This window comes from Capricornis sumatraensis, chromosome 15 (genome assembly GCF_032405125.1).
Source record: "Capricornis sumatraensis isolate serow.1 chromosome 15, serow.2, whole genome shotgun sequence".
Classification (NCBI taxonomy): Eukaryota; Metazoa; Chordata; class Mammalia; order Artiodactyla; family Bovidae; genus Capricornis; species Capricornis sumatraensis.
This window is the reverse complement of record NC_091083.1, coordinates 74,670,349-74,683,945: the sequence shown is the minus strand read 5'-3', so window position 1 is coordinate 74,683,945 and position 13,597 is coordinate 74,670,349. Positions and strand designations below refer to the sequence as shown.

Here is a 13,597-nt window from a genome sequence, read left to right as displayed (position 1 = left end):
CAGGCAAGAGTACTGGAGTGGGTTGCCATTGCCTTCTCCAGTGCATGAAAGTGAAAAGTGAAAGTGAAGTCGCTCAGTCATGTCCGACTCTGTGCGACCCCATGGACTGCAGCCCACCAGGCTCCCCCGTCCCTGGGATTCTCCAGGCAAGAACACTGGAGTGGGTTGCCATTTCCTTCTCCAATGCACGAAAGTGAAAAGTGAAAGTGAAGTTGCTCAGTCATGTTCACTTTTAGTGACTCCACGGACTGCAGCCTACCAGGCTCCTCCGTCCCTGAGATTTTCCAGGCAAGAGTACTGGAGTGGGGTGCCATTGTCTTCTCTGACTTTGCTCAAAGAGTCCTGCTAATCCCATGTCAGAGAGCAACTCAGACAAAGCCTTAGATTTCATCATTTATGTCGCCGACGTCTCATTCTATCCTGTGTTGGGTTCCATTGAGTTTCCAACAAGCATGCTTATTTTTCCCCTGGGATGTTGAGATGCTGCTGCTGCTGCGATACTGGGGGAGGCGAGTTATGTAATCATAGATGGCGAGAACCTGGTGTGCCCTGTGATGTTTATCTGCGTCTGGTTTCGTCATATGATTATTGTGAAGGTCCAGAAAAAGAATGTCGTGAGAAGGCTTTTGCTTGAACTTGATTTGGGAGCAAAGTGGGTAAGAAGACGTTAAGGGGTTCAGGTTTTATTCTGCTCGGTCTCCATCACCGTCCTCCTCCCCTCCTCTCCCACCTGGCTCAGTGCCCTTTCCCTCACCTGAACTGCGTTTCTCTGGTGTCACCACCTCCCTTTCGCCTTCCTGCTTCCCCTCTGCATCTCTCGGTGTCTCCTCTCCTCATCTTGCTTGTCTGCTCCTCTGATTTATCCTCCTCTCCTGATTTCCCCCATTCTTTCTCCTTTCCTTCTCTTTTCTCTCTCCCTCTTTCCCTCACTTTTCATCTTTTTCTCAGGGATGGGGAAGGAATGCAGGCACCCAGGTAGGAACCAGGTCTTGGGGGGAATGGTTCATGCCGAGAGCCTCCTTCCAGCAGCACCTTCAAATCCAATCCCCTGAGTTTAATTCCATTTTTCAGCTACATTATCCACCCCTACATGGATTTTCAGATAGCTGTTGCCTGGAGAATTGCCTTAACACATTTGCATATGAAATGCTTAAACCTCAACTTATTGGTCTGAATGAATGATTACAGAAATAGTTATTACTTGTTCACACAAACTGACTCTAAAAAAAAAAAAAACAAACGTTCACAAGTGTTCTGTGCCTTTGAAACTTCAGGCTGTATTTTCTTTGTTCTAAATAGATATTATGTATCCATTAAGCTGTAATTAATCCCCCTCCCGCCCTGATTGTCTGTTGTGTTAGAAAGGAAGCACATTTCTTTCCTTTTTTTTTTGATGCATGATAATTAGAAAGCTTTCATTGATAGTATGAATAATGTCAACTGTGTTTGTTACCCTAGCTATTGGTAGATCCTTATGTTTATCACTGACTAAATGATGTTTAGTTTTCATGATACTTCTGGTAGAATTCTGTTTCTCTTCCCCATATATTTTCTTACTTTATGGTACACTGTGTCTTTTGACATTTTTGTGCCCCCTGGCCTTTTATTGTGATCAGACAGCTAAACTTCATCATCCTGGATTTTTAAATTAGGCTGTGTCCACGAGAGCTATGAGAGAGCCATCGGTAGGGTCAGCAATGCAGGGATAACCGTTCTCTAGGCTTCAGTGAAAACGAAGAGAGACGTGTATTTAAATAATCTAGTGAGGGACCATGACAGGGCCAAGCATTGTGGATTTCAGAAGTGGCATCACTTGAGCAAAGACCCAGATGCAGAGAAGTCTGGAGAGTGTATTTGTTTCCCATTGCTGCTGTAACAGCGATTTCTGGTGGTCCAGAGTCCTAAATGGGTTTCACTGGGATAAAATTGAGGGGTCTGGAGGGCTGAGTTTCTTTCTGGAGGCTCTGGGGGAGGGGAGAAGCTTTTCTTGCCTTTTCTAGTCTCTAGAGACCACTGCCATTTCTTGGTCTGTGGCTTCTTCCTCCATCTTCAAAGCCAGCAGTGAAGCCTCTTCACCTCCTTCTCTGATTCTGCCTCTTCCTCCTTTCTCATCCAGAATAGTCCTATCGCAGGGTCATCTGATAAGCAATTGTATCTGCAACCTTGGGCATGTAAGGTAGCATATTCACAGGCTCCAAAGATAGAAATGATGCTAAAGCTGAAACTCCAGTACTTTGGCCACCTCATGCGAAGAGTTGACTCATTGGAAAAGACTCTGATGCTGGGAGGGATTGGGGGCAGGAGGAGAAGGGGACGACAGAGGATGAGATGGCTGGATGGTGTCACCGACTCAATGGACATGAGTCTGAGTGAACTCCGGGAGTTGGTGATGGACAGGGAGGCCTGGCGTGCTGCGATTCATGGGGTCGCAAAGAGTCGGACACGACTGAGCAACTGAACTGAAAGATTACAACATGGGCATCTATGGGAAACCATTATTAACTTACCATAGAGTGGTTGAGGGCTGTGTAGTGAGAGAGTATTCATATGCAAGGCAGGAAATAGAAGCCAAATATGGAGGCTTTCAAACATCTCCATGAAAGACTCTGGACTTTATAGGAGACAGAAAGTTTCCTATAAAAAAGGACTTCCTAGGAAGTTGAAGATATGTCACAGCTAGTTTTGCATTGTAGGGAGATGAGGCTACTTGCTGCTACATTGGATGGTGAAGGAATTAAGGCCTACACTGGTAGGAAGTTGTTGGCAAACATCCGTGAAACAGACAGAAAGCCCGTAACACAAATGTCCTGGACACAAGGTAGTCCAGTAGCTGTGAGAGTGGAGAGGAAGAAGATGATACAAGAAACACAAGGGGAAATCAGCCCCAGGATTTGATGACTGATGACTTGCAAGGGGTGAGAATAGAGCAACAGATTCCATTCTGTTTCATGTCAGATCAAGTTACAGAGGTAGAAAGTTTCAAATATACTAATTACACTTGTTCAATAAGCAGAGACTTTAGGGTCTAGAACTGCGTTCTCTGATTTAGTAGCTAATAGCAATGCATGCCTATTTATATTTAATTAAAATTAAATTACAATTTTATTTCCTAGATCATGCCTGACATGTACTAAGTTCTTAATAAGCATTAGTGACATCAAACATAAATTGCATTTGGCTCGTTGTCACCTGCTGCTGGCCATTTGTTCTGAAACTAATGCTTATTGAGTCAGGTCCAGTGTTTCATGTAATATACACCAAAAACCAAGCAACGGCAAGACTTGGACGTGTAGCTTTCATTATCCCACTTTACAGATGAGGACGGTGAGGTCCAGGGAGGCTCACTGACTTGCTCAAAGTGAGGCAGCCGAGGAGTGACAGGTGTGGGACTGAGACCCAGTTTTCTTGACTGCAAGTCCAGGACGTGTTCCATGCCATCACAGCTGCGCTGGCTGCGGGCAGCGTTTGGGTCCTGCCACCATCCGCTCCCTCCTCGTAGGTGCTGGCGCTGGAAGCTGGCAGGGCCACCTGTCTGCAGGGATGGCTCCCAGCTCTCGGAGCTCCAGGCCTTCAGCTGCCAGTCGCGAGCACACTCATGTAATCTTAATGAACAATGTGCAAAGCCATTAAAAACCCAATTAGGGCTTTCTTTTTACTGCCGACGTGAGGAAATGCAATCCTGAGGTGCTCATGTGTAAACACAATAGCCACCATCTGCTGCGGAGAAGCGTTTTTGCCTCCAAAAAGGGGATCTGTGTCGCAGACACATCAATAACGGGGCTCTTATCAAGGCGTTATGCACGAAGGGGAAAAAAATGCAAAATTTATGGCCAGCCAGAGAGTACTTCCTGGTTTAATTCCACAGTTTTGGGGACTATGTGTAATAACTATGAGGAAACTAAAGCTGTTTTATGTTCCTGATCACGCCAGTAGATTTTTGAAGGGGAGGAAAAAAAATTGGGGAGGGGAGAGAATGTATTTACAGTCTTTCTCTTTCTTGTTTCTGACTGATCTCGCATAATGACGGGCTCATTTTTGATCTCCAGGAAACTGACAGCCTCGGAATGGTATTAATTAAGACAACCTGTTGATCAAAGAGGGCCCCACTGTGCTGCTGATGCATGCGGGCTTTCATTCCTGAGCAATCTCTATGACGGCAGGCAGGTCTGCGCTCAGCCCAGAGACAGCCTTCCCTCCTTTCTAGAGGGCCTGGCCAGACCTCTGTAAGAGGGGCTTGATGTGTGTGGGGCTGTAGATGGCTGGACCCCACCCTTCGCTGAGATGCCAGGCTTGGCTGTGGATTGCTGCGGCTTCCTGCCTCTCTGCCTTTGCACGTGCTGTTTGCTTCACTAGAAATGCCCTCCCAAACTGCCACCAGGAGCACTTCGATGGAAGGGACCAACCCCAGCTGGGAAAGAGGAGAGGCTTGCATGTTCTGATGTGTGGAGTTCAGAGCTATATCTGTATCTCTTTACATCTTCTGATCTACACTAAACCTGATAGGCTGACAATACTCCTGTGGAAGGGGCATCAGGAGAGGAAAAAAAAAAACCAGCCCCTTGCAGTTATGAGAATACTAGAGGAAGCCTGTTGCCTGGCCATGGGTGGAGGAAGAAATCCATCATGAAAGATAATGGCAAGTGGAATTAAGAGCTAACTGTAGAGGGCAATGGTGAGCATAGGCCCTGATGGAGGAGGGGGAGGAAAAAAGCCTTGTGGGTTTGCAGAAAGAGCTGGCCCTAGAACCAACCTTCCAGATGTTGGGGCCAAAGCAGTTGTATTGTGTGTCCCCTGAGTCTGTTTCAGGGCAGAGAGACAGGAACAAGGACCCACCCAGTCATCGAGCCATCACAAATGATGGTAGGGGCATATGGGGGAACCTGCATCTGGAAGCGCCCTGAGAACGAGGGGATTGGTGTCATTCCTTGGGGTGCTGTGGGCACTTCAGGAAATATCAATACATAGGGAGTGTTGCTTGGTGCTGGCGTTCCTGCAGGTACAGGAAGGGGCTTAAAGCTGGTCAGATTCTATTATCAGGGTTCATAATATGCTCAGTGATTGGTGAGGTCTGGCTTCTATTCACTCTTCAGATGCCAGCTCAGCTCAGTCCGTTCCTGGAAGATGTCCTGATTCACCCTGGTTGCGTTAGTCACCCCTGCCTCTGTGTCTTGTGCTCAGGGGCTGTGCTCCACTCCAGCCAGGCTGGGTTTGCTTCAAGGTCCTCTGTGGTTACTGTCTCTGCAGCTCAGAGGCACCTTCCTCTGCCTCTGCTACCGTCAGCTGCTGCCCTCTCCATACAGACTCTCCTTCGCGGAGCCCTGGTTCAGAGACTCCAGTCTCTAGAGTCCGGTTCAGAAATTGGGGTTGGGTGTGCCTGTTTGGTAGACCTGAGATCGTGTGTCTGAGGCCTAGCTATAGAGGAGGCTGGGACAGGGGGCATCTGGTCCTTTCCATTTCCAAAGCAGAAGTGGGCTCTGCTTTAAAACTCGAGGAGTTCCCCAGACACGGGAAGAGAGTTCAGATGTTGAGTGGCCAGACTACAGAGCACGTTTCTGCTCCAGGTCACTGGTCCGATGAGCTTGGAAGATGGCCTGAGCACATGTGGGAGTGGGTGTCTGAGGAGCCACGGATGACGCGATGGTTCCATGGGCTAGTTGCCCTGAGGAATTTCCCCTGCTGAAACGTGGGTCTTCCCTGCTCTTTTCCCAGAACTTTTTCTTTTTCTGTCTAGATTGGGAGCCAAATGGTTCAACCCTACATTTTGCTTTTTATCCCATGCTTCTATTATAAGACATTCATGGTGACAGGATCTAATACTGCAAGGGACCTTTTACACTTATAGTAGCACTCAGATTCCCTGGGGCAACTGTTGTTCAGACAGTGCATACCTGCTGGCTTCTGATTCAATCTGCTATCCTTCTTCTATATCTGGTTCAGTAGCTTAGAAGTATGTTTGTAGTCATATTAACACAAATATCTGCAAAGGTGCATATGTTACTTTCCATGACAAAAGGGGTTTTGCAGATGTCATTGAATTAAGGACACTGCAGTGGAGGGATGATCCTAACTGTCTGGAGGGATCCTAATTGTTCAGGGTCCTTTTAAGAAGGAGACAGGAGAGTCAAAGTCGGAAAAAGATGTGTCTGTGGAATCAGAGGTTGGAGTGATGGCCTTCTGAAGATGGAGGAAGGGTCCATGAGCCGAGGAATGCAGGCAACCACTGAAGGCAAGGAAACAGTTTTATCTCCCGAAGCCTCCAAAAAGAAAGCAGCCTTATAACACCTTGATTTTAGACTTCTAAAAGAGAGAATACGTTTGTGTTGTATGAAGCCACTGCGTTTGTGGTAATAGTTACAGTGGTGATTGGACACTAATCCAGGTCTAAATCTTATGTCCCCAAGTCTCTACCTGCTTGTCTGCCAAGCCCCTTTCTGCCTTCCTAAGGCTCTCCCAAGTCACTTGTGAGAATCCTTGGGGCTGGTCTTGAGTGCATGAGTATAAGAACATACTTATACTCTGGACTCCTCATGGAAGCCCACTGCCTGCAGGGCATAGAAGGAGACCCTCGCCACAGTTGCTGTTCTGGATGCCCTTCCCAGTGTCACCATACCCCCCATCCTGTGGGCAGACCAGGTGCTGCTGAGCTTCCCATCCACGTCCCCAGAGGGTCTTCTCTTACACTCTGTCTCTTGGACTCCAAGGCAGCCTCACTGGGACATTCCTGAGCAGGGCTCCATCCTACCAATCCCTTCTGGCCTGACCCTCCCCTTCTTTGCAGGTCAGCTGGGTGGGGAGGCATGGGCAGTCATTGTTTTCTTCCGTTTGTTTCAGTTTTCTTATATATCTCTCTGATCCTTGCCCCTTAATGTATGCTTTTCTGTCTGGTCTGCAGGCCTGAGGATGCATGTGAAATCCCACAGACTGACGTTAGGGGTGAGGGTAGTGGGAACCACGGTTTGCCCTAATGCAACCCACTCTGGTGCCCCTGAGACATGAAGCGTCTTAATGAAGGTTCAGGATGTTATTTCCTTCTCGAGTTTTTTTTTTTTTTTCTGCGAACCCATGCTTTTCATTCTCAGCCTTTTCTGCTTCTTTTCACCCGAGGATGCTTCTCTCAATGATGTCCCTGTTTGTAGCATCTCGCAGCCTTGCTTAGTAACTGTCATTGCTCATGTTATCTGCTGAAGAAAAGGGACTTGCAGGAAGCAGGGGCTCTGCAGGGATGCCAAAATAATAACGATAATGCTAGCTGCAGAAGTGAACGTCAGATGTTCAACGGCTTAATGACCTAATAATAGCTTATTCCTTGCTTGAAGTCCACAAAGAGTGTTCCTAATGGTGATGGCCTTCCTCGTGGTCATGGTCATTCAGGGAACTCGGTTCCTTTAACTGTGGCTTTGCTGTCCCTCAGGCTCCTAGAATCCTGTCGTTTCAGTTGGTGGACAGGAAAAAGACAACGCGGCAGTGATTCTGGGGCCTGAATGTGCATATACAGCACCTCGTGATCTTGATGGAATGCAAATTCAGATTCAGTAGATGTGGGGTGGGGCCCAAGAGTGTGCATTTCTTCCCAGCTCCCAGGTGATTCTGAGACTCCTGGTCCAGGAATCATCCTGTGAAGGATGAGATTAAAGGAGGATGAAGCAGTAGGAGCTGGGTGAGGGTAGAGGTTGTCCGCCTTGAAGAGTCAAGCCAGGAAGTGGCAGGCTTCATCCTTAGGACCTGTTGGCTGGAAACCAGTTGCATGGCCTCGCCAAACTCTGAAAGGAGGCTGGGGAGTATAGTCTAGCTCTGCCCAGCACAGAGAGGACAGGCTAGCTAGTCAACCAGCAGTTTCTACTACATGAAGGCTTGGTGGAGGGCCGTGCACTTTCACCAGCTCTGCCTTCAGAGAAATGGCAGCATCCTTTATTAACAGTCATGGAGGCCACACAATGGAGAGGATTCCTAGACTTGCTGGGGTGGATGGATGTTACCTGGCTCCACCCTCTCAGTGAGCCTGCTTCATCACTAGAGCTAGGATGCAAAGAAGGGGGAACCTGAGCTGGTGGATGGGAAACTTTCCCGACTGTGCTGTGGGCAGTAAGAAGCCAGGTGTGTGAACTGGCTGGAGCACAGGTGCTTAAATGTCTCTGGGGTATCCCAGGATTCTGATAGAGAACCCAGTCACCGCTTGTTTCTCAGGCTGCCTTCCCTATCTGCAGCTGCGCCCCCCTCTGTGCCCAGGGGCTTGTGGGTCTTGTGAGTCAGCACTCTCCCATCCCAGGGAGACCTTTGGAACCCTGGGGGATGCAGATCAGCAAACAGGTGAGGGCCCGGGTGCTGGCTTCTCTCTGCGCCTCTTTCCCCAATGCAGTGGCGCCTTCCTTGCTGCCGGGAGGGTGTGACGATTAGAGACAACATCTGACAAGGGACAGCTCCCCATGTACCAGGGTTGCTGCCTAGCTGTAAACCAGGAAGTTTGATTTGTTTGGAAACATGGGTAAGATACTGCTTTTGCTCTCCTTTCCAAGGCTCCTACTCAGGGGAGTGGGTGAGTTTTCTGCTTGGATATCCAAAGTTATTGGATATTGAAAGATATTGGATATTGAAAGTCTGGTAGCCATTGGTTCAGGTTGCTTCCTTTATCACCTTGCTTCTTGTTGGCTTATTTCAGGAATGAGCCTTAGGGATCTGGGTAGAGTTGGAAGGAAGGCGTCTTCGATGGTCCAACTACTTTGCATGCTGGTTCAGGGGAGAAAGTGCAAGAAAGCCTAATTTGTCCTCAAGTCCATGTTCCTTTCTCTAATCCAGCTCTGTAGTAAAGTGGAGATTTTGAACTCTGTCTCCTGTGTCTATTTTAAAATTTATTTCAAACCCAGCAGATACAGGCTGTGAATGACCGGTACCCTTTAGAACCCCAAGATATGGATTGCCTAGCACTGAGTATCTGGCAACTGTTAGTCTTCTGGGGATTAGAGTGAAAGAATGAGGCTACTGATAGCTATTGAAGTGGCTCATCTTGGTTGAGGACAAGTAGTCTTAAGGCTTCATTCTGATTGGAGATTTTAGTGCCTAAAATAAGATTTCAAAGCAGCAGTGGTTTTCTTGGTGGAAATATTCATTGCGAAATCACTTGAGTTTATCTACTGTGTTTTATGATGCAGTTTATTCCATAGACTTGTAAGACTCTTAAGTCACAGAGTTCGGCCCTCAGAGCTGATGGTGAAAGTTCCTTAAATGTCTGCTCAATGTGTCCAGACTCTGTTTAGCCACCTGTAGTGATGAGGGACTCACTTTGTCTCCGGGTAGTCCACCCCAGTTTTGCATCCGTTTTACTTGTTAAAAGGGCCTTTGAACTGAAGTGTGCCCCGCTGTGGCTTCTTTCATAGGGCTGCTCTCTCAGATGACCTTCATCAGGGAACTGTTGCCGCAATAATGCACCTAGCAAACCAAGAGGGAAGTTACAACGCACATTTTATTCTTACAGTCCTGGGTCTGAGCCTCTGTTGTGGATTGGCTGACCCAGGCTGGGCTTGTTGGCTATGTGGCTGTACTCCCAGCTACATGGGAGGCCTGGCTGGGTTCTTTACTCTCCATTGGGCTTGTCCTCAATCTCAAGCTGAAGGGGCAGCAGCTACCTGGGGCACGTTCTTCTCCTGGAAGACAGCAGTAGTGCAAGAGGGCAAGCCTGGCTAGGCAAGCACGTTTCAAGCCTCATTCTCTTAGCATCCTGCTGACCAAAGCAAGTGGAGCTCAAAGCAAGGGATGAGGACACGCTCTCTGCCTCTGTTGGAAGCGGGGACAAGTCAAAGGCAAAGAGTGTGGATCCAGGGAGGGGTGAAGAACCAGAAATGACCATTTAATCTGTCAAAGAAACTCCAAGAGGCTCACTTGGAGTGTTTGAAAATAATAGTCATGTTTTCCGCAGGCCGTAAAAATAGCATCAACTTTGAGGTCGAAGAGAATCTGGGTCTCATCCTTCCTTGTCTGAGTGGTCCAGGGTAAGTTACTCAGTCTTTCAATAAAATGAAAAGCGTTCTTCTCCCAGGGTTGTTCTGAAGATTAAATTGAACAAAATATAAATAAACTAAGCCTCACACTGGTACTCCTTAAGTTCTCAGCAAGAATTACTTACTCTCCATTCCATCTTGCAGTCGGTTCTCACATATCTTCAAGGTCGTCTTTGCTTTCTTGAGTATACTGTAGTTGTATATGTCCTCCGGTATATTTCTTGTATTAATGCAAGGCTCGAGGTGTAATATGTTAGAACAACACCCTGGTTTGGCAGAGCTTCTGCTTCCATTGAGACCACCTGAGCTTGAATGAGGTTATATTTCACCTCGTTTCATCCATGGAGGTTACAGTTAACTGAATTCCTGAGCTTTTATTCCATTCCTCCTGTAGGAGCTACTGGTTTTAGTGAGTTTTATGGTTGTTCGGTATGTATTTATAGTCTGTTTACTTTGTAGAAATATTTTTTGTGTCTTACCTTCTCTTAATTCTTACAAAACCACCTTGGTGAGTAACACCTTTTATTCCCAATCGCAGAAGAGGATACTTGAATTCAGAAAGGAAGTGTGGGTTCCTGGGGGTCAACCAGACCCTCCTAGAGGGACTGGATTTCTGGCTACCGTGTTTCCAGGTGTGACTGATTTTCAGAAGGATTTTCTTTCTTTCTCCTTGTCTCTACCTCCCGCCCTTTTTGTGGGTCTCCAGGATCCTTCATGATGGTGAACAGCTCTGGGAGGGCCTCTGGCCAGAAGGCCCACCTTCTCCTGCCGACCCTCAAGGAGAACGACACCCACTGCATTGATTTCCATTACTACTTCTCCAGCCGCGACCGGTCCAGCCCAGGGGCCCTAAATGTCTATGTGAAGGTGAACGGTGGACCCCAGGGAAACCCCGTCTGGAACGTGTCTGGGGTGGTCACCGAGGGCTGGGTGAAGGCAGAGCTTGCCATCAGCACCTTCTGGCCACATTTCTACCAGGTATGGTGTTTTATCATATTTTGATTTTTTTTTTTTTTTTTTTTTTTTTTTTAGTAATTACCTATATACCGCTTGCCCTCTTGTTTAGAAGTTTGGTCTAGGAAAGATTTTATGTACTCACTTGTTCACCTCGTGGTTACCAAGCTGCTTCTGCTAATCAGCCCTGGAGGATGCCGGAGAGATCCAGTATAGCCCCTGCCTCCCTGGAGATCACAGTTTGTAGGAGGAGACTGATTGATACTGTTTATTTGTATAAACACAGTATAGTGGAATGCGTGTGGATTCCATGGGATGCTGGAGGGATGCAGACACTGAAGCCTTCTAGCAAATAATTTCTTATAACAATCTTATGAGGGGGGTGCTATTATTATGCCTATTTTACAGATGAAGAATTGAGGTTCAGAAAGGTAACAAGTCAAATACTGCCCCTGGGGAAGAGGGTGTCTGTGGGCAAGACAATTATGATGACTCCTAAGAGGACAAGACAGCTAGGCTGAGTCTTGAAGATGAATAAATACTTATTGAAGAAGGAAGGGAAAGGCATTTGCCTTGATGGGGGTGATGGATACCATGGATTGAAGGAGTAAGTGAGAGATTTTGGCAGAGTTTGGAAACTAGGTTGCTTATAGGTATATTGAAAGGAAGATATACTGGGAGCTAAACCTGCAGGGATGGGTAGGTCCTGCGGGGCTTTGAATGCCAGGCTAAGGAGAGTAGATTTATTCTCTAGCCTAGAGCAGCACTACTCAAACCATCTGTGGTGGAAGACCAGTTTTTTCCTCCTTAACTCACTGTGGACCAGTACTCTTATAAACTGCAATAAAAGTGTCACCGCAAGGCCAAATTGCTGGAACACTTTCTGAACACCTCTTATCTCATTGTGGACTGTTAACATACATGGTACATGATGCCACCAGCCCATGGGCACACTTAGAGGAACATAGCTCCATGTTGTCATGGCCTGGGACTGTTGAAAGTTTTTAAATTACTTTATTAAGGTATAATTTATATACCATAGAATCCACTTATTTTAAGCATGCAAGCGGGTGATTTTTAGTAAATCTATTGAGTTGCAGAATCATCACCATAAACCAGCTTTAGAATGTTTTCTTCCCTCTTTAAGCTCCTTTGTGCCTGTTTGCAGTTGATATCCATACACACAGATGGAAGGCTTTAAGTCAGAAAGTGACATAGTCAGATCTATTTTTGGAGAAATTTCTCTGGAGTCTAAAGCAGAAGAGGGACCTAAGGGGGCAAGCTGAGTGCCTGGGAGATTCGTAGGCATCCTTCAGTTCAAAACTCATGGTACACTTCTTTCAGATGTACTGTGAAATCAGTTGTGAACAATATGTAAATGAAAGGACATGGCTGTGTTCCGATAAAACTCTATTGCACAAAAAACATGATGGACCAGATTTGGTCTCCAGGCTATAGTTTGCTGAATCCTCAGGTAGGTGATAAAGCTGAGGTCCAGAGATGGACAGTGAAGTCCAAGAGCACACAGCAAATCATTGGCAAAGTTGGGACTAAAATTCTGGTACCCTGGTCCTGAAACTGCCCCTGTTTCACTAAGTATAGCTTCAAGTGTCTCTGTAAGTCCATGGATCCCCTCAAGGAGGCCTTAGCATTCCAATTTAGAAACCCCCTACCTAGGACCTGATGCAGATGGATACAGGATGGGGGCCACAGGTGCAAGGAAGGATAAAGAGCAAGAAAAGTGACCCAGGTGAGGGTTAGACCCACCACTGACCTTGCTCTTTGATGGGTATAGAAGAGGGAAAAGAGTGTGTCCTGGGCATCTCTTATGTCTCAGCTCTGTGGTAAGCATATATTTGCTTCTCATTTATCTGATAGTAACTCGTGTGTTGGGTGGCACCGTGTCCTGTGTTCCAGCGTAAGGGATATTATTGGTCATTTGAGATCCCCATAATTCTGCCTAGGTCCTCTGGCTGCAAGCTCAGTTCCCTGCTTTTAGGAGCGAGGGGAAAGCATGCCCATCCTGAGAACTGCTTGCTCATTAGCAGTGCCGTGTTGGGTCTGCCCCATTACCATTCTGAGCACAGTTGTCTCATTTGTAAAATGGAGAGGTCCATGGGTCCGTGGATTAAACGAGGTAGTATGTAACTTATATCAGGCTCGCAGTGAGCCCCGCGGTGTTTGGAAGGGAGGAGGAAGTGAGGGGAGAGCAGACAAAGAGGATGGAGGTGGGGGGTCCTCCTTAAAGAAACACCGGCTGTGGCTGAGCTCCGAGCCATTCCTGTGATGAGCAGCCTCATCTGGGAGAAGGTTCTGATTTCCAACCTGTTACGCCACAGCATCATTTCATTCCATCTCCTCTGCTCTGAGCTTTGTGGTGAGAAAGCCACTAATGCACTGAGAGCAGCGGTTTAGAAAAGGCACGGGTCTCTCAGACACACACACAGCTGTGAGTGGATAGCCCCGTGGCCGCACACACAGGTTTACACACTCACCGTCCGGTTCTCAGACTCACCACACACCCAGGGACACCCCCCACATGTACATCCGGGGAGAGAAAAGGGTGCCCATCTGGAGATTCGAAGACGTTTGCAAAATGAGCTTGAAAATTCATCAGACCCCCAGCTCTGGATCTGCATGTCTGATTCTGG

The 13,597-nt window shown here is 47.2% G+C and overlaps 1 protein-coding gene across 1 annotated transcript in view; it reads left to right on the top strand.

The window, feature by feature from the left end:
* PTPRT (protein tyrosine phosphatase receptor type T) overlaps positions 1-13,597 on the top strand; it is an 815,678-nt gene that overhangs the window by 83,876 nt on the left and 718,205 nt on the right. Inside the window, exon 2 of the mRNA XM_068986822.1 lies at positions 10,699-10,970. Within this exon, the coding sequence (XP_068842923.1) occupies positions 10,699-10,970 (272 nt within the window). The remainder of the gene's footprint in view (positions 1-10,698; positions 10,971-13,597) is intronic.